Source organism: Micropterus dolomieu, linkage group LG01 (genome assembly GCF_021292245.1).
Source record: "Micropterus dolomieu isolate WLL.071019.BEF.003 ecotype Adirondacks linkage group LG01, ASM2129224v1, whole genome shotgun sequence".
Lineage (NCBI taxonomy): Eukaryota > Metazoa > Chordata > Actinopteri > Centrarchiformes > Centrarchidae > Micropterus > Micropterus dolomieu.
In genome coordinates, this window is record NC_060150.1 from 1248788 (window position 1) to 1268996 (window position 20209).

Below are 20209 nucleotides of genomic sequence, written 5' to 3' on the forward strand. Positions count from 1 at the left end.
AGATAATTCAGATGTTAAACATGTTCAGATAAAGGGAACAGCACAGAGTCTATTCAGACAGCTCTATCTGGACATTTGGACATTTGGGCTCCGTGAAAAATACAGTTTGGTCTCTATGGAAGCTGCTCCGACTGTGAGGCCGAGCTCCGGCTCCGGCTACTTCCTGCTAACAAGCTAACTTCCTTTAGCATTCTTGGCTAACAGGAGATGAGTCTGAGGTGAAACATCCCGAAAGTTTAAACAGAGTCCACTTAAACACGTTTATCCTCACATGCAGGCTCTGCTTGGAAAGTTTAGCCACCGGAAATACTCGTTGGTGTTTGTTTTTCTGTGCGGACTACAAAGCAACGTTAAAGGTGCGTGCTGCCACCTGCTGGACCGGAGTGTAACATCAGCCCTTGATGGTCCACTCTCTTCCCAGATCTACGCTTTCAGCAATGGGGATGGGGGCACAAACACCACACAGTCAGACACCACAGAGAAACGCCTGCAAGAGAACGGGGATGGGGGATTAGGGCGGAGATAAAACAAACATAACAAAAACAAAGACGCAACCAGCTGAACACCAGCAATAAATACTTGACATAAGAAAACAAGAGAGGGAGAATGAAAATGAAAAACGGTCAAGCGAATAAATAAACAACACAGCACAGCCAATGATAGCTGGAATAATAATAAAATCAAATAAATAACTTAATGAAAAGCATAAAGAACCAACCAGAGGCCATGCCCCCTAGTGCAGGCAGACCCCCCCCCAAGCCCCATGAACCCGAGGCCAGTCCAGAGCCCCCGGTCTGCCACCCCCAACAACCCCCCCCATGAAAACAAGGGCCATGTGCACTCAGGACAGCTGCACGCCCCCATTGTGAGAGAGCCAGCAGGGGGAAGCAGCTGGAGCCCCATCCCTGTCGAAGAGGGCCCCGGCAGGGAGAGGAGACAATGGATCCCAGGCTCAGGGACACGCTACCCGCCCCAGACATGAGCAAAATCCAAAGCCAAAGCCCCGAGGCCCCCGCCTCCCAAGGCAAGAGGACGCCAGGTCCCTCTAGCCCAAGGCTTGTAGCATGTGCCCCTTGAGCACCGCCAGCACCCCAGAGCCAACAACAACCCTGCCCCACCCTAGAGTAGGTTCAGGGGGGCCCAGCCCCCCAGCGCAGGGAGTCATGAAAGGCACCCCAGATGGCGGATGGCAGATGTTTATTTTTACACTGTAAATGGCGGATTGCAAATGTCTATGTGAAAAAAATATAATTTAGAAAGATTGATCTAATTTCTCTGCTTTGGATACTTTCATACAAACCTACTAAACTAAATTGTTTTATTCATGAATTTTCTGAGCCTTCTCTCTTTTTGCAATCTATCATTGATGTAGGTGTCAGAGGAAGTTATTGCCTTTCAACTAATTGTTTATGACTCTGACAGCATTCAAAAACTGTCAGTCTGATTTTAGAGCTCTTCACGGTACTGATAAAGCCTTATTTAAGTTTCCATGCTAGAAATAAATGTCAAAACCCATGCTGCTAAACTTGAGTACAGCAGACCACTCCATCCCTCTACTTGAAAGTTGGGGTTGCAACCTTAGAAAAAGATAGAACCTTTTTTGTTGTCGTCCCATTTCACTCATGGCGTTCCTCAAAAGTCAATCCATTACTGTTCTCCCATTGTGTGCTGCCATTGGGTCAGGTCATTACTGAACATAATGTACAGTACTATTGTGACAATCCACTAATCCTAACAGCCTAAACCAACTTTCCTCCTAGATTTCTGATCTTGTTTGCAACACGCAATTCCTTCATTCTGATAGTCTACAATATTGGAGCCCTATCACATAACATTAAGCCAAATGCAAGAAATGTCTGTTTAATTCGTTCTGGCCTTTGTTTTAAATACCAAAGGTTGTTCCGTCATGCTTCCTTTAACTTGAGTTAACATTACATTTACTCATTTGGCAGACGCTTTTATCCAAAGCGACTGACATTTGAGGAACAATATACAAGCACCAACAGAGCATCAACTACAGATCTACAATTGATAATACATACTAGTAAGAACTATTAGCACATATCACATCAATGGGGAAAGAAGTAAGAGTTAACAAAAACGTGCAGTCAATACAAGAGAATTGTAAGGGGATAGAAGAAGAAGAGCACAGGAAGAGTATGTTAGAGGTTAGGAGTTAGAGGTGGAAGAGATGAGTTTTCAAGAGCTTATTGAAGTTAATCTCCAAAATTAGATCCTTCTCATCAATTCATGACTTACACAGAGTTGTCCATGCTTTAATTTCTCCTTCCTATATATCTGTAATGGCCTCTACAAGGTTTTATTAAGGCTTCTCTCTTTCACCTTCAATTGGTTCAAAATGCTGCTGCTAGGATTATTACCGGTTCAAGGAAACAAGATCTTATAACTCCAATTAAGGCCTCCCTCCATTGGCTTCCTGTTAATCTCTGCATTGATTTTTAAAATGTTTTTGTTGAACTTCAAGGCTTTATATGACCAAGTTCCTAATTACATCAAAGATCCACTAACCCCTTCTCAGTCTGCACGCCCTCTGAGCACCCACTGCTGTTGGCATTCTGGTTGTTCCCAGAGCACGATTGGTGACTAAGACCGATCAGCCCCAGAACTCCAAAATAACTTATTTACCTGCTGAGATTAGGTTTACAAAATCTTTATTATGTCTTAGGTTACACTACATTTGCAAGTGTTTTACTTGTTTTCCTGCATGATTATTTAAAGTTCGATCATTTAGAAACAATGCTACATATGCTCTATAAATTACTTATTGATCCACAACTATTCTTGTTTTCACTTACACATTTTTGTTAGTGTCTTCTAATTGTTAACAAACGTTATCAATCCACAGAAACTAAATAATTAACAAACATGTCTTGACTGAAGAAGAATTTAAAAAAAAAAAGAGAAGAAAGAAGAAAAACAACTCTTGGGAGGTTTGTTGCAGCAACAAAACAACTGCAATTAATATACATACAAGTACTGGGACTAAGACACCCAGTTGAAGAATGATTACAGTAACCAACAACTCTCAACATATGGCATCTGAGTACTGTACAAAAAGTCAAACTTTGTCAACATCTGTTTATCTAAAAAGATACATTTCTCTGTTTGTTCATATCACTTTTTCAGTCCTCTATATGATCCTTGATGAAGTTTTCTAGTGGACTAAAAAAGCAATAGATTTTATTATTCTATTACCAAAAAGTTAAAAGTCCCATCTGCAATTTATATAATAAGATATCGGTACTTGGCGTCTGTGTATCGATACAGTATTGCCATGGCAAATATCACGATACTATGCTGTATCGATTCCCCCCCCCCCCCCCCCCCCCCCCCCCCCCCCACGCCTACTGAAAAGGTGAAGCACGACTTATTTTGGACTCTGTGCCACAGTTTTGAACTGATCAGTATCGAGTCTTGCCCTCAGTACTTCAATCCTGCTGGAAGGAATCGACTCAACAAGCATCTCTGCAGCTTCATTTACTTCCACTGTTCTTGCCATCACACTTGTGCTTTTTCACATAATCGAGCCGAATGAATCTTTTATTACAAATGCTGCAACAAAATGGTTTCTCCCCCGTGTGGATTCTCATGTGTCTGGACAAATTGCGTCTGGAACGAAAACTTGATTTACAAACTGAGCATGTAAAAGGTTTTCCTCCTGTATGAACCCTTAAATGTGAGGTCAAATCTGAGCTTTTTGCGAATGTTTCACCTATACAACTAAAGGGTGTCCCCCCTGAATGGACGGTCAAGTGCTGTCTCAGTTGAAACTTATGTGCAAATCTTCTACCACAGACAAAACAACTAAATGATTTCTCGCCTGTGTGAATTCTCATGTGTCTCTTCAGACCCGAGTTGTGGCGGAATACTTTACTACACTTAGAGCAGCTAAATGATTTACCAACAGTGTTACATCCACTGTTAATTTTCAGAGGGTTTACTCCTGATCGAGTTTCCATGGTCCCCTGCCATTCACAAATCTCATCGGTCTGAGGTTCAGAGGAGCACGATGTCCTGACATGAGTAGCTGGTTGTAAATATCTATGTGGATCCGAGTTGCTGGCTGGTTCTGGTCCTCCACAGTCCTCTTCATCAGCTTCTGTTTTCATTTGTTCAGTGAGTCTTTGATGAAGCTGTGAGGACTGAGGTCTCTCTTCATTGTCTTCTTCACTCTTCATAAGGACTGGAGTGAATGTGAACTCCTCCTCCAACCCTAGAAGCTGCTCTCCCTCCGGACTGGTCCAGAGTTCCTCCTGTTCCTCTTTAATGTGTGGGGGTTCTGGTGGGTCATCCTGGTCCAGACTGGGGCTCCAATCGCTTTTAATGTGTGGGGGCTCTGGTGGGTCCTCCTGGTCCAGGCTGGGGCTGTTTGGGGGTTCTTGCGGGTCCTCCTGGTCCAGACTGGGGCTCCAATCTTTTGGAATATTTGGGGGTTCTTGTGGGTCCTCCTGGTCCAGGCTGGGGCACCACCCCTGCTGCTCAGGGGGAACCTCGTCCTTTTTCAACAATAACAACTGGACATCTGTAGAAAATAATGAAATACATGCATGTTTTAGAATTCTGTAATTTCCTGTTTTTGAGATTTAGAGCCCTATTTTAACCATCTAAGTGCACGGCCTAAAGCGTGTGGCGCAGTTGTGTTTGGGGTGGGTCCAACTCCAAAATTACTAGTTTAACGGTGGAAAAAATAGTCAAGTACCAGGCGCATGGTTCAAAAGGTTTGTACTTAGTTGGTGAATTAGTCATGAGTGTGTTCTGGGTGTAACACGCAATAAACCCATCAGAGTGTCATCCCCCATTCCCTTCAAAAGCCAGTTGTGCTTGTACCTTGGTGCATTGCCATTTTAATAGTGGATGATCGCCGCAATATTTAAACAATCAATTGACTGATTGAATTGTAGACTCACAGTCGAGAGGGGATGTGTACTTGATATAAAAACTGTCTCTGATCATGAAACCTAATGTTCCCCTGTAGCTCTTTGGTTTATCAGTGAAGTGTCTGTTAACAGACAGAAGCTGTCTTCTCTATGAAACGTCTATCCAGACCCTCACTGTGGGTCACATATATGTAGTTTCTTTATTTTGTGTTTTATTGCTGTTTGAGTGTTTTCTTATTTCATTTTAAATGTTTCCATGTGTGGAATAAAGTCACAGCAAATATTGTGGGCCATTTAAGCAGCAAAAAAAAAAAAGATAATGTAGTTATAAAGTTGACATGACCGGACAGCGGAAACTCTCCAGAGTAAACAGACTTCAACATTTAAATTATGCTTTAATAATTCAGACGCTCTGATGGAGCTCAGGATTGATCAGGAGGACGGTGCTTTACTGCAAACTGTTTGACTGTATGAACCTGGACTGTGTGTGAGAGCTTTTAGATGTGTAGCAGGACACAGAACATGAATTAACATTAGATCCTGATAATCCTGTCAGCGTGACGGGAGATTTTAATAATCAAGGACGTTGCGCTGCTGTGCCTCGTGCATAAATGCACACAGCATCTCTTAAGCGCATCTTCGGAGGTAATGCACCCTAAAATAAACAGTGAAATACTGCTCCGTTGACTTTAGCCCCTTTTTTGGTGGTGGTGGGGGATTTGCAATCGCTTTCTATTGCCTCAAGATAGCAATGCGCCAACAATTTGCCTGACCACACCTCATTTTAAGATGCCACGGCACCTGCTGCTGTTAGTTTGTTGTTGTAAAAAAAAAGTGTTTTGAGCCATGCTGTTTGTTGGTATGTTAAAAAAACACATCAGTAGCAAGAGGGACTTTTGTAGTTCACTGGTATAGCCTACCTTTTTAAATGGTTGGTGCCCCATCACATTTTTACATATAAAAACGTTTCTTACTTGCAGTGGAGTATTTTCACACAGTGGTATTAGTACTTTTACTGCAGTAAAGGATATGAATCTTTCCCGTTACGGCAGAAAATTGTTTATGCTTTTATGCATGTTCTTTTACTATTATTATTACTTCTTAAAATTATTATGTTGTTATGTCTTATCTTATGTGTTGTGTTTTCTATCCTTAACCTTTCCTTCTTCTGTCCACTAGGGTTTAGGTCAGAGCTGTGAGATTGTGTAGTGTTCTCCTTTCTTGCTGTTTTGCTGGACGGGAGAGGATTTCTGCTCCCCAAAACATAGAAACTCAGGCCGAATCCCAATGTCCCCCCAAAGCCCTGAACCCTCACAGACTTTACTGACGTCACTAGGAAAGGGAATGAGTTTAAGAGGCTGCGAGGGCTCAAAATGCTGTAAACAGGACAGCACTTTGACACTTTATCCCTTTACCTTGACGACGCTGAAACACTTTGCACTTTATTTTATGCTTTTGCCTGATTTTTCAGTCCCGCAGGCTCTCGCCCTGCAGAGTGAAGGAGAGGGAAATGTCCATATTTGTCAATAATCCTTAACTATTGTTGGTCAGCATCATTAAGAAAAAACTAAAATGAATAGTTGAATAAAGGAAGTGTGTAATAAGGTGACTGCTTTCCTCTGACTTCACGTGATCTATGCAGCATCTTCAGTTTAGAAAACCTTCACAGTATTAACATCAGCGTTGGTGTCGATGCTTGTTTGTTTCCAGCTTTTCTTCTTCTCTTATAACGCGGATTTCTCGCTTCCCCTGGTAACCCAGTTTCACGTGATACCGCTATGAACTGTGGGCAGTTCCCTCAGCCAACGTCTGCAGAAATGCGGACTTACGAAAAGGGTCTATAAAGGGCTCAAAATGTCCTCGCGCACTTGCCGGGAACGCGCCTCCAAGTCTGAGTCTGGACATTGGGCCCTAGACGAAGACTCCCAGCAGTTTACAGTGAGAATAAGCAGTAAAGTGCACAAACCTGCTCTGTGTAACCGGACTTCAGGCTTGAAAACAGCGTCCAGTAGTTTGCGTTGTCCACAAAGTTCCTCCTCGTACTCTGCTATCGTTCTTTCAAACAGCTCAAATATCTCTTCAGCAGCCGCACTTAGTCGCTGCTGGACAAAAGCTCTCAGCGTTTGGACTTTAGACATGTTTACAGCAGCTTTTCCTCCAGACACACTCCGTTACAGACACGCAGCTCACTCTGACGCGCGCTGTGGTGAAAACTCACGTTTACGTCAAACAAAGACAACAGACTCTCTGTCGGACAACCAGCCCGGTTACATTTAGTGGTAACACACGCGGTAGCCACCGGAAGTATGCTTGCTTCCGGTATTACTACTTTCCTGATTTTCAAACTAAAAGTGACCAAACTTTTATTTTAAATATCTCTGTTCAAAATTAAAAATGGGTAAAAAAAATAAAAATAAAAAGAGATTTTCCAGAAGTAAACACAAAAATACCACAATATAAAGTAAAAGTAAACAGTTCAAAAGCATAACACATGAATACAGACAAATCTATGTATAATTATGATACTGTATAATATTCCAGTGTCCACTGCTTTATCTTCATTTTAGAATTGACATCTTTTGTTTTAACTGTCACGTATGAAGAATGTCTGTAAAGTCCTAACACTGACACATATATATATATAGACACACTGACATATGTTGCCGTAAGCTCGCCTGTCTGCTTTTCAATAAGTGTTTGTGGATCTTTCATCGGAGGCTCAGCAGTGTCAGAACAGCTAAATGTATTAGACTATGCAGTAAAACACCTCTTTTAAGACACTTCTGTTAGAACTAAAACATACTTCTCAATAAATACTGAATTAAAACTAACTTTCTGAAAATGATCTACTTGACATGCCTCTCATAACTCATTTTATTGATACTTTAGCTGTGACTGTTAACATGTTATCAAATGAGGCATTTCGTATGTGTGTTTAGGAGGGTTAGCGTGAAAACGAGAAGTTTTAAATGCATGAAAAACTTTACACAGTATTCGATCAACACAAACTTTCCCCCTTTCTGTAAACATGCACATTTTAAACAGAATCCATGTCAAAGAGGTAGTTTGTTTATGTTTTATTTAAAACAAAATGCTAAGTGCTGAAATAATGCCTTGTGAACCTTTAACATCATATTGTACATGTTCTTTCCATGACTTTATAAAGCCTGACAGCAGTAGAAACTGTGGGAGCTTCCCATCGGCCCCCTCTACCGTCCGTTAGTTAGTTAGCATGCAAAGACTGTGTGTCAGTGTGAAGCATAACATTTTTTAACAAGAACTACGGTCACATAACATTAACAATGATCACAACTTCATAACCTCAATGAAAAACACATACATTTACAAAAAACACACATTCCAGGACTTTTCCAGGTAACGCTGCAGTTCAGCTCTACAATGCTCAGGGCTCTCATTTATAAAACTGTGTGTAGATTTCTCACTAAAAGTGCCAAAAAAATGGCATCACATCCACACGCTGGCGCTCAGTGTTTGGCTCGATAAGGCAACGAACATGTGAGAACAATATGTGAAACTCTGCTCTCATATTTGCTCGACTGACACGTTGGAAACGGCATCAGTTTAAATGTAATTTTTCCTCCTGCTCACCTTATTTATGAGAATAAACTGCACTGCATGCAAGAATTAATCTGATTCCTGATTAAACTGTCCAACATATTTGAGGCATTCTTTTGCAGAAACAGAATCTCTGTGTTTATCATCCTGAATCTGGATCTTTTTGTGGCTGCAAATTATCTTAAATTGTGTGTTTTTTACACACTTCAGGGAAAGTCAATCAAACGGGTGTTTGTTTATTCAGAAAGGCTTTAAGCCAGTAATACTCAGAGGTAATATTTCAATTTCTTTTACACAATAGTAGGCTTATTCTTTTCAAACCGTTTCATCCTTCTGCCATGTGAGGCGCCGTTTCTCTTCTCTCCTCTTTATGTGCGTACGCATGGTTCAGAGTTTACTTACAGGACGCACATTCTCCCGTAAAGTTTGTTTTTTTATAGATCACAACCTTTGCTTGGGAAGCGGCGTCCGCACTTTTGCAGCCCTGTTTTGTACGTACGCACCGTTTATAAATGAGACCCCTGGTCTGTCGGGGAAGAAGTGTTGCTTTGGCTGCTAGTTGTTAGCTGGTAGGTCCGTTGTGAATCCAGCCAGGTGGGGAAGAAGCGGCCATTGTGTCGTGACTGTAAGATTAGTGTTTGCTTGTCTGGTTCGTACAGTCCACGCTGGGAGGTCGCTGGCGAGTCGGGCCGGTGACCAGAGTACGAGTGGAGCAGAGGAGCAGGGGAAGAGGAGAGTTAGAGAGTAAAGTCGCACAGCGTCTTTTATCAATAACGTAACGGCAGAAGTCCGGGGTAACTGACAGATCCTAGCCGAGGTTGAGTTTGTGGGCTGAATACTTGCGAAATAGTTCAATGACTCACATGATAACTGTGAGGCCCCTGTGATCCCAACACTGGTCGTTCCATGGCTCTGCAGAAGGGCCAGGCTGTGGTTCGTCCGGTCCCTGCATCGGCTGGTCGATCAAAGAAACATCCGGTCTCTGTGCTGGCTGGTTATTCTGTGATTCGCCCACAGCCCCAATTACAATGTGGAGGTCGAGCTCTTGGTGAACCCTGTCATCCCTATCTTGTAGCTCAGTTGAACAATGTGGCTCACGTCCTTTGAAATCAATAAGAGGGGATGAAGGGAAGCGCGTCTGTGCTTCCTCTTCGTCTGACGACGGCTCCAGTGTTACTTTTTTGGTACGAAGATACAGTCTCAGAATTTTTGCTTGGCTTACTTCGTATAAGCATTCTACAGTGCTCCAACTGTTGACATGGACCTGGGACGACTTCATTTTAGTTGAATAATCTGAGAGCTTTGTCCTTTTTTTTGAAAAACCATTTGGGAAAAACAGGCGTTCAGCTAGTTCTTTGATTTCCACCGCTGTTTTATCCTTGTCGATGGTCAGGTGTCTCGTCCCCCCCCCATTTACTGCTTTCACTAGTTTGTACCGTTTCAGTTTTTCATCGTAATCCATCCATCCAAGCTGAACCCGTCTCTCTTTTTTTTTTGCATTTGTATTTCCTGCTAATGCCTTGTTTTTTACAGGTACTCCAGACGGCCATCTCTGCCCCAGCCTTTTAAGTACAGCGTCTTTCCTGCATGCGTCAAGTGATGCACTGGCTTGCCGGCAGAAGGCCACAGCAGCGTTTCTATCTCCAGCTTTAGAGAGGTGCTTTGCCAGGTCTTCATCTTTCATTACAGATGCATCAATCTGGAAAAACAAAACATTGAGAGCATGATTAGATTGGCCTATACATAGGAAAATGATTAATCATCCTTAAACACCATTAAGCTACATGTGTTTGAATTCACTTTCAACTGGAGATATTCTTCTATTTCAACATCTTACTGACTTCCTATTCATTTAAAAATTTTGAACATTAAAATCTGCTTTTTGGCTTTTAGCTTAATTTTAGGTCATTAAAATCATATTAATTTAATTAAATGTACTATTAGTATTTCATTATTACTCTATGCACAGACATAACTGATATTCCACTGCATCCAGTAACAGTCAATGGCCAAAAACTAGTGTTGACCCCATCAGTTAACCCCAGCTGCTATTGCTGTGACCCATCAGATTGTTTTCACAGCGCAGTATCGCAACACTACCACATGAACAGCTGTGCTTTTTCTAGTTACTTCTAATGTTACCAGACCTTACTGATGCTAATTACCTGTAAATGGTTACCATTTAATGCTCATGCTAATCGCTGATGACTCCAGCACAAAAAAATACCCATCATGCAGTTAACTCACTTATACCGTGGTTACACTGCACTCTCACCTCTGTAAACCCGTCACAGTATATTATTGTATACAATGTTTGGTTCGTTTTGCTAGTTCCTAGTTCCTTGCCATGAACTGGGAAATACTGCGAGAGCGATGCACCCTGATCCAAGATAAGCGCAGAACGCCTACTGCTGGCTCTTGTCGTACTGAGGTCATATTTAGACCCAGAGGTGGCTCTGATGTCTCTCAAACAGACCTGGGCAACTTCGAACCTTATCTTAAGTCTGTTGTAACAAACCCAGGAGTTAAAATGGAGAATCAGATCAATTCTGTTGTGAAAGCTGTTTTTGTTTCAACTTAGTCTTCTTACTAAGCTAAAGCCCTTTTTATCCTTCACGGACTTTGAGAGGGTTATACATGCATTTATCACAACATGCTTTGACTATTGTAATGCTCTGTATGTAGGTGTTAGCCAGGCCTCCCTCTCTCGTCTACAACTGGTACAAATGCTGCCGCTCGTCTCCTCACTGGAACTCGTAAGTGAGATCACATCACCCCTGTTCTTGCCTCCCTTCACTGGCCCCCAGTTAATTTTAGGATTGATTTTTAGATTCTATTATTTGTTTTTAAAGCCCTCCAAGGACGAGCTACAGCCTATATCGCTGATCTATTGAAGCCACATGCTCCTTCAAGGTCAATAAGGTCTGCGAACCAGTCTCTGCTTCTTGGCCCTAAAACACGGCTCAAGAGCAGGGGGGGTCGAGCTTTCTCAGTCGCAGCCCCTGTGGAATGAATTGCCTCCTCACGTCAGACTGGCCCCCGGCCTTCTGATTTTTAAATCGTGACTTAAAACAAATTTTTACTGCTTGGCTTTTAACCCGGGATGAGAGCTGTATGTTGCTGTTCTGTTGGTGTTGTATTTGTCTATGTACTGATTCATGTCAATGTACAGCACTTTGGTCAACCTGATTGTTTTTAAATGTGCTTTAGGAATAAAGTTGGACTGGATATTAACAACTTAACGTTGGATGTATTTAATTAATGCAATTAAACCAACAAATTAATTACCAATTTTGCCTTGCTCGCTAATAATCTCCTTTATTAACCGATGCTTGAAGCAGGCGCTGTGCACTGGTTCACTGTGCACTTTTATATATACTTATCTCGTGGCCACAAGTAAATTAAAACGTGGGAACAAATTGTATCTCGTGAGCACGCAATAGCATATATATAATATACATATTTTTTCTATGTGTGATCTTTCTGGGGTTCCGTACTTACTTTATTGTTTTGCAGAGGGTTTAAAGCAGACTGATGTTCCCAATCACAACTGTCTTCAGTGTCCGGTTCAGATGATGGTGACGTCTTATCATCAATAGCTTGATGTGAATGTCTCTCTGGATATGGGTTCCAGGCTGGTTCTGGTCCTCCACAGTCCTTCCGACGGGTCCGGAGTTCCTCCTGTTTCTCTTTAATGTGTGGGGGCTCTGATGGGTCCTCCTGGCTCCACTCCTCTTTAATCTGTGGGGGCTTTGGTGGGTCCTCCTGGTCCAGACTGGAGCTCCATTGCTGCTGCTCAGGGGAAACCTCTTCTTTACGCACAAACAGCCGCTGGACGTCTGTTGAGACTAATGAAATACAAATACATGTTTTAGAAAACAAATTTCCTGGTAACATTTAAACCACGGACACCACTACATTCTTAAATGTGGAGAGAAATGATGCACATTTTGTTAAATATATTTGAAAGTCAAACTAAATCAAATGAAGCATATCATGTGCTTCATTTCTTCAGAGCAGAAACAAATCGACTGTGATCAACCTAGTCCACATTTGGAAAGTCTAGAAGAGCCTGCGATTATTAATTAACCCCCATTAAAGTTAGCGGGGGGCTAAACTGGAAAATCTCCAACAGTAAGATGCCACATTAATGCAGCAGGAATATTAATCCAGAAACACCAGATATAACAGAGAAACACTGACAGGAACATTTTACTGCACTGTGAGTACTTTTACTGTCATACTGTAAGTACATGTTGCTGATAATACTCACATACTTTTACTGCAGTAAAGGCAGTTTCCAGTGAGAATAAGCAGTAAAGTGCACAAACCTGCTCTGTGTAACCGGACTTCAGGCTTGAAAACAGCGTCCAGTAGTTTGCGTTGTCCACAAAGTTCCTCCTCGTACTCTGCTATCGTTCTTTCAAACAGCTCAAATATCTCTTCAGCAGCCGCACTTAGTCGCTGCTGGACAAAAGCTCTCAGCGTTTGGACTTTAGACATGTTTACAGCAGCTTTTCCTCCAGACACACTCCGTTACAGACACGCAGCTCACTCTGATAAAATACACACTGTGAGGCCGAGCTCCGGCTCCGGCTACTTCCTGCTGACAAGCTAACTTCCTTTAGCATTCTTGGCTAACAGGAGATGAGTCTGAGGTGAAACATCCCGAAAGTTTAAACAGAGTCCACTTAAACACGTTTATCCTCACATGCAGGCTCTGCTGCTGAACTCCGGCTGCATCTTAGGGTGACAGAAAGAAAAATATTAGCATGTTAGCCACAGGAAGTTTTCCTCCTTCTTCATATGGATTTACGGCAGTTTACACGTTTCCAGGTGTTTCACTGCCCTCCTCAGGAAGTCACTATAATGAAAACGTTATTGCACGTCCAGCATATCGTGCAAAAGTTCCTTTATTTCAGTAATTCAACTTAAAAGGTGAAACTAATATATTATATAGACTCATTACATGCAAGGTGAGATATTTCAAGCCTTTATTTGATATAATTACAGCTTGTGAAAAACCCAAATTCAAAATCTCAGAAAATTATAATATTGTGGAAAGGTTCAGGGGCAATGTCAGCTGGGATTGCCTCCAGCCCCCCCACGACCCTGTACGCAGGATGAGTGGTTGACGATGGATGGATGGAAAAGATTCAGTATTGTAGGCTCAAAGTGTCAAACTCTAATCAGCTAATTAATCCAAAAGACCTGCAAAGGGTTCCTGAGCCTTTAATTGGTCTCTCAGTCTGGTTCAGTGGAAGAAGACTGCTGACCTGACAGTTGTGCAGAAAACCATCATTGACACAAAGAGGGAAAGCCTCCAAAGGTAATTGCAAAAGAAGTTGGATGTTCTCAAACTGCTGTATCAAGGCACATTAATAGAAAGTTAAGTGGAAGAAAAAGGTGCACAAGCAGCAGGGATGACCGGAGCCTGGAGAGGATTGTCAGGTAAAGGCCATTCAAATGTGTGGGGGAGCTTCACAAGGAGCGGACTGAGGCTGGAGTTTGTAATGGAAATTTGTCTTTTAGTTTGTCTTCTGAAATAAAGAGTCCAATCCAGATGTCTTTTAAGGGTTTTATTCTTTGCAAAGGGTCAGACAGACATACAGAGTGCAACCAGTCTGCAGAGTGTAAGACAAAGAGCCAGTGAAGAAACAGGTGACTTTATACTGTAAGGGTATTACGCAGCTATCCAAGGGAGGAAGGGAGTCGGGACCAGCTGTCCTGAGATGAAGGCCTATCAAGGACAGTCTGATAAGAAAACTCTCTAATGAGCATCTTTCCCATGGAAAACTTTACCTAGCTGTAACATAATAAAATAATCAAACACCACACGGTGAAACACTGGTCTATTCTGATGAAGCATGCAGGGTGAAACAGTAAATACAGTAAAATACCACATTTCCATCACAAGTTACTGCATCAAGAGCCAGCACACACAGACAGGTCCTGGACATGGGCTTCAACTGTCGTATTCCTCTTGTCAAAACCTGGTTCAATGACCATGAGATTACTGTGCTTGATTGGCCAGCAAACTCACCTGACCTGAACCCCACAGAGAATCTATGGGGCATTGCCAACAATGCAGAAGAGCTGAAGGCCGCTATTGAAGCATCCTGGTCTTCCATAACACCTCAGCAGTGCCACAGGCTGAGGCAGTAATTCATGCAAAAGGGGCCCAAACCAAGTACTGGGTATACATGCATGATTATACTTTTCAGAGGGCTGACATTTTGAATTTGGGGTTTTCATAAGCTGCACGCAATAATCATCGAAATTACATCAAATAAAGGCTTGAAATATCTCACTTTGCATGTAATGAGTCTATATAATATATTAGTTTCACCTTTTAAGTTGAATTACTGAAATAAATGAACTTTTGCACGATATGCTAATTTTTCGAGTTTCACCTGTAAGTACTTGCATAAAAGATTATAGGTGTAAGAAGAAAACAATTTTCTGCCCTACAATATAATTTATCATTATATTAAATAAGACTTCTGACACTTCCTACCCTACAGGGCTGTAAGAGGGCTTTTTCTCTTCGTCTTGAAGAGGGTTGCATGAGGTTGTAGCTCCTACGGCTCACCAGCAGAGGCCGATAAAGTCCAACTCCGCCAAACAAGCTCTTCTTCTATGAGAGAATTTGAGGTAAAAATAAAATAATCATCTAGATGTTTAAATAGTTCCTATGACAAGCTATCTCTCTCAAGGGTAGTTTCTGCACCAGAATTAACAGCATTCCCTCAGTTCTTTCATGGAGAAAACTAGTTGTAGTCGACCTTTAATTAACTCTACTTTTTCTTTGTTCTTGTTGCACATGGTCGCATCTCTCCGTTGGGGGTGGCTCTCTGCAGGGGCTGGGCCCTCGTCCATGATCTGGGCGGGTCTTGGTTTTGCGGGGCGCTGGGGCCACGTGCTCTGCCTGCACTTAGGGTGGCTGGGGGACTACTGTCCCTGGTTCTCCTGCAGTCTCGCGCTAGGGCGGGGCGTGGCTGTCCTCGGGGCATGTGGTCTTGTGTCTTTTTGTATGAGTTAATGAAAACTCCCCTTGTTAAAGCAAAATCAAATTTTTTTATTTATGGCTTGATCAATAATGTTTTTGGAACAACATGCAAAAAAAAAGGTCCTAAATCCAAAAAAAAAAAAAAAAATGCCGGTTCAAATCTTTTTTCACAGTAGGGACTTCAAAATCGTATCATACAAGTGGTTCAACATTGTTACCAAACACATTCTGCAAGTTTTGTAATGATTAGACAACAATTTTCTGATCAATATCTTAATTTGCATAATTTCACATCCAGTTATTATGCATTTAAAGCTCCCCCTCGTGGTCGATTTGAATGATACTTGCAGTGTATATGTTAGGTCCTTATCTAGACATATCCTGGAAGTTTTCTGTTGATTGAGCAAACATTTTGTAATTTGTAGCCTGATTTGCGTTATATCACCTGCAGATTGTTTGCATTTATAGCGCCCCCTGGAGTTCAATTTGAATGAAACTTTCAGGGCATGTTTTAGGTAGTTATGAAGACATCCTGAGAGATTTGTGATGTTTAGAGAATGAATATGTGATTTATAGTGTAATTTATGTAATACTAAGCACCTTTCTTGCGCTTGTAGCGCCCCCTAGTGGCGGATGTACATCAAACTGTTCTGGTATATCTGGGGCACGTATCTGAACATATCCTGTGAGTTTTGTGATGATCGGTCCTACGGTTGCTGATTTGTCTCCAGAGCCACGCCCCTTTCGAACTTGATCTTGAAAAGTAATTGAGATATCGACATGCTTTATACAACTTTTATTGGCTTGATCCAATGATAAGATACCTTGGACTCACTCTGGACAATGAACTGAAATCAATTGATCAACATACCACATACACTTTTAAACGCTGCCAACAAAGACTCTCTGCCATCCGGAAACGTAAATCTCTTTTGGTTGCTGCGCACGTTCTACTGCTGCTCTACAAAGCATAATTCAACCCATCCCTCTTAACTGTTCAATCTGTTATTTCAGCATACTCACTGTGACCACTAAGAACAAATTTACACGCATCACAAATAACGCCTCCAAAATAATTGGTCTCCCCACTCCCAACCTTTCTGACCTCAATGGGAAAGCCATTTTACCGAAAAACACACATAATAGCACACAACATCAGTCACCTTCTCAACACATTCTTCACTTTGCTACCATCAGAACGTAGATATAGATCCCTAGCCTGGAAACGGATTCACTATAGCAAGAGTTTTATCCCTTTTGCCATAACACAACTCAACAAGAGTACTTGCTAAGTAAAAGGTCTTGGTTTTGGTGTCAATTTGTGTAAAAAATGTACAGCACGTTGTTATGTATGTTCATGTTGTGTAAATGTGAGGTAATGTACTTGTAGATGTTGGAAACAAATTTCCTGGAAAGGACAATAAAGAATCTGTTGTGTGTAGTGGTGTGAAGAAGGTTGGCTGGACCCAAATGCACACACGGGAACAGGCAGGTACAGTTCAAAGGGTTTATTAACCAACAAAAGGTGAGCACACTTGCTGGCAGGCTGATAACAGAGTCCAAAAACAAGGTAATCCAAAGAAAGTAGGGAAACAGGACGAGCAAGGCGGACAACATGAGACAGCACATATACATGCAACAATCACCACATGAGGACTGAACAGAAACACCAAACATTTATACTAGGGGTTAACGAGCAGGGCGGGAGCAACACAGGTGACCGGGATGAGGGCTAGCGAGGCAGGCAGAGACAGCAGGGGAAAACAGACAGACACCAATAAAGCCCAAGGGAAACTAATAACCAAGAAGAAATAATAGAATAATATAAATAACTAATCCACAACATAAGTAGACAGATCACAAATACTACAACTAACAGACCAAAATACTATTAAACAGAGCACAGAGCAGACAAGGAAAAAATAACACAGAAGTACACAGACCATTAGTAAAGACATGAACAGAGACACAGACTAAATAACACATACTGGACAACAGGACAATAGACAGGACAGAACCCAAAACCCAACATATCATAAGACAGAAACTTAAAAGACTACGAATAATAAGACTGAGAACCAACTAATAATTCACTGAAAAATTGGTGATAATTGGAGCTACGGCCTAGGCCAGTGGTCACTAAAGGCGGACCGCGGTCCGGATCCAGACCCAGCCAGTGTCCTCTCTGGACCGCTGACCCACAGCCGATTTATTATTGACACTTACTACCTTGTGACGGAGCGTTTCTATTTTAACCCGTACAGCTTCTCTAGCATTTACTGTATAGGCTTAGCGGCCCAGGAAACTCACAGAACAGTCGCATGTGCTCCAATCGTATCATGTGACGCTACTCAGCCAATCAAATCTGTGCATTCCGATGCTTGCGAGTCGAGTCCGCGAGATTCAGGTTTGAAGACTTCGTTCAAACCTGAATCTCACACGAATTGAGGAGACAAAAGGGAAAAGAGATTTCACATGGCTTTTAATCAAGAATGTACAGATTCTTCCATGTAAATTCCTCCCACGGGCAGTTCAGAACCAGAATATCTCATAGATCTCCAATGCCAGCTGGCAGGACAAACTAGGAAAGTGGTAGTTCTATAAGAGGGAATGAAAGACGAGGAGGCATTACAGCTGTTCACTTGTTAAGATTTGTTGTGTTTATTATAAAATTGGTTAAGACTACACTTCATCACTTCAAGCTACACCTTTTATTTTATTTTCTAAAAATCAAGCACTTTATTTTAGTTTACTTAAATTTAGATTTTATTATTAGATTAGTTATTATTTATTATTCCTCCAGTTTGATGTGAAAACTAAAATATTCTTGAAATATTATTTGATTTGACAGACCGTTATGTTGATACAACTATACGTTATGGTACTGAATGATAACGCAGGGTAGTTGTTTTGATGTTCTGGACCTTTGCTTTGGGAAATTTTCTCTAACTGGACCTTAAATTACAATTGAATACCCCTGGTCTAGGAGGAGGTGTCAAAAATGTTGACACCTGATAGTTTTTCAAAAAATTCAAAATGGCATAAGATTTTTATAGGCGGACCTTAATGGTTGACCTTGAGGCTTTTTTGTAGAGCACATTGAGCTGGACCTGTGTGAGAAATTTCAAGTCAATCGGCACGAGGGGCCAATTGGGTATTGGCATATGCACACCATTTCCAGTTATTCCCCAAGTTTCATGTTTCAAGCTCATTCCAGCTCACAGGAATGATCGTAGTATCGTAGTTAGCACTGTTGCCTCACAGCAAGAAAGTCGCGGGTTGAAACCCCGGTTGCCCCGGCCTTTCTGTGTGGAGTTTGCATGTTCTCCCCGTGTCCCTGTGGGTTCTCTCCGGGTGCTCCGGTTTCCTCCCACCGTCCAAAGACATGCAGGCTAGGTTGATTGATGTCTCTAAATCGGCCTTAGTTGTGAGCCTGAGTGGTTGTTTGTCTCTGTGTGGCCCTGCGATGGACTGGTGACCTGTCCAGGGTGTACCCCGCCTTTCGCCCGATGTCAGCTGGGATTGGCTCCAGCCCCCCGCGACCCTGTACGCAGGATAAGCGGTTGACGATGGATGGATGGATGGATGTTCTAATACTATTGACATAGAAATATATCGTTGTGTATTCCTTGTTGACACACATATACAGAGGTTAGAGAAGCGAGCTTTTGGTGTGCTTCCAGCTTCCGGGTGTGAATGTGTAACAGTGTGAATGTGATCAGGCCCTTCCTGCAAATGAGAGGTTGCTCTCAGTGAAATTCTCTGAATCTCCCCCATTAATTCATGTCTGAATAAATAAAGGTAAAAAAAACAACAGTTGCTTCTGTATCGATACATCAGCAAATGCTGTGTGAGAGAGAGAGAGAGAGAGAGAGAGAGGGGGCAGGAGAGGAACAGAGAGAAAAAGAGAGGGATGTAAGGAGAGAGAGAGGGGAGGGAGGCAATATCCACACAGAGGTACAGACAGTAAAGGTGATGTTGCTATAGACTAAATGAAAAATGGTACAGATATTTATAGTAGTGTTAATGATAACAATCGTAATGTTAATGATTGACAATTGACAATAATAACAATAGGACTTGCAACAATAGTCGTTGCAGCAGAGGGTGTCGAGCAGGAACACGGGGGCAGCAGGTGACCCGCAACCACAGATCCAGACTCCACAGCTCCAGAGCCAGAAACACCTGCAGGAAATGATAGGAGGAGAGAGGAGAGGGACGAGAAAGCACAAGACTACCAGAAAGGGGAGAAGTTGTGTTAGTAACATGCAATAATGGGATGAGGTTGCATACAGAGGGAGAGAAAGTAGAGGAGAGAGGAGCTCAGTGCATCATGGGAAATCCCCCGGCAGTCTAGGCCTATAGCAGCATAACTAAGGGATGGTTCAGGACTCACCTGACCCAGCCCTAACTATAAGCTTTATCAAAGAGGAAAGTCTTAAGCCTACTCTTAAATGTGGAGATGGTGTCTGCCTCCTGAACCCAAACTGGAACCTGGTTCCACAGGAGAGGAGCTTGATAGCTGAACGCTCTGGCTCCTAGTCTACTTTTGGAGACTCTAGGATCCACAAGTAACCCTGCATTCTGGGAGCGCAGTGCTCTGGTGGGGTAGTAAGGTACTATGAGCTCTTTAAGATAAGATGGTGCCTGACCATTAAGAGCTTTGTAGGTAAGAAGAATGATTTTAAATTCTATTCTGGATTTTACTGGAAGCCAATGCAGAGAA

General features: G+C 42.2%; 3 protein-coding genes across 3 annotated transcripts in view; 1 reads left to right on the top strand and 2 right to left on the bottom strand.

The window, feature by feature from the left end:
- Window positions 1–3358: 3358 nt before the first annotated feature.
- On the bottom strand, window positions 3359–7118 carry LOC123971994 (zinc finger and SCAN domain-containing protein 21-like). Its single transcript, XM_046051162.1, has 2 exons — window positions 6865–7118; window positions 3359–4543 (listed from the first exon to the last, which is right to left on the bottom strand). The coding sequence occupies exons 1-2, from the start codon at window positions 7034–7036 to the stop codon at window positions 3495–3497; spliced, it is 1221 nt and encodes a 406-aa protein (XP_045907118.1). The 5' UTR covers window positions 7037–7118; the 3' UTR covers window positions 3359–3494.
- Window positions 7119–8925: 1807 nt separating this feature from the next.
- LOC123970830 lies at window positions 8926–12977 on the bottom strand. Its single transcript, XM_046049170.1, has 3 exons — window positions 12806–12977; window positions 11976–12322; window positions 8926–10173 (listed from the first exon to the last, which is right to left on the bottom strand). Exons 1-3 carry the CDS (start codon window positions 12975–12977, stop codon window positions 9334–9336), a joined length of 1359 nt encoding a protein of 452 aa, XP_045905126.1. The 3' UTR covers window positions 8926–9333.
- A 208-nt stretch (window positions 12978–13185) lies between these two features.
- The window catches only part of LOC123970867 (NLR family CARD domain-containing protein 3-like), an 8110-nt gene continuing 1086 nt past the window's right edge, over window positions 13186–20209 (top strand). The window contains exon 1 of the mRNA XM_046049229.1: window positions 13186–13223. Within this exon, the coding sequence (XP_045905185.1) occupies window positions 13186–13223 (38 nt within the window). The remainder of the gene's footprint in view (window positions 13224–20209) is intronic.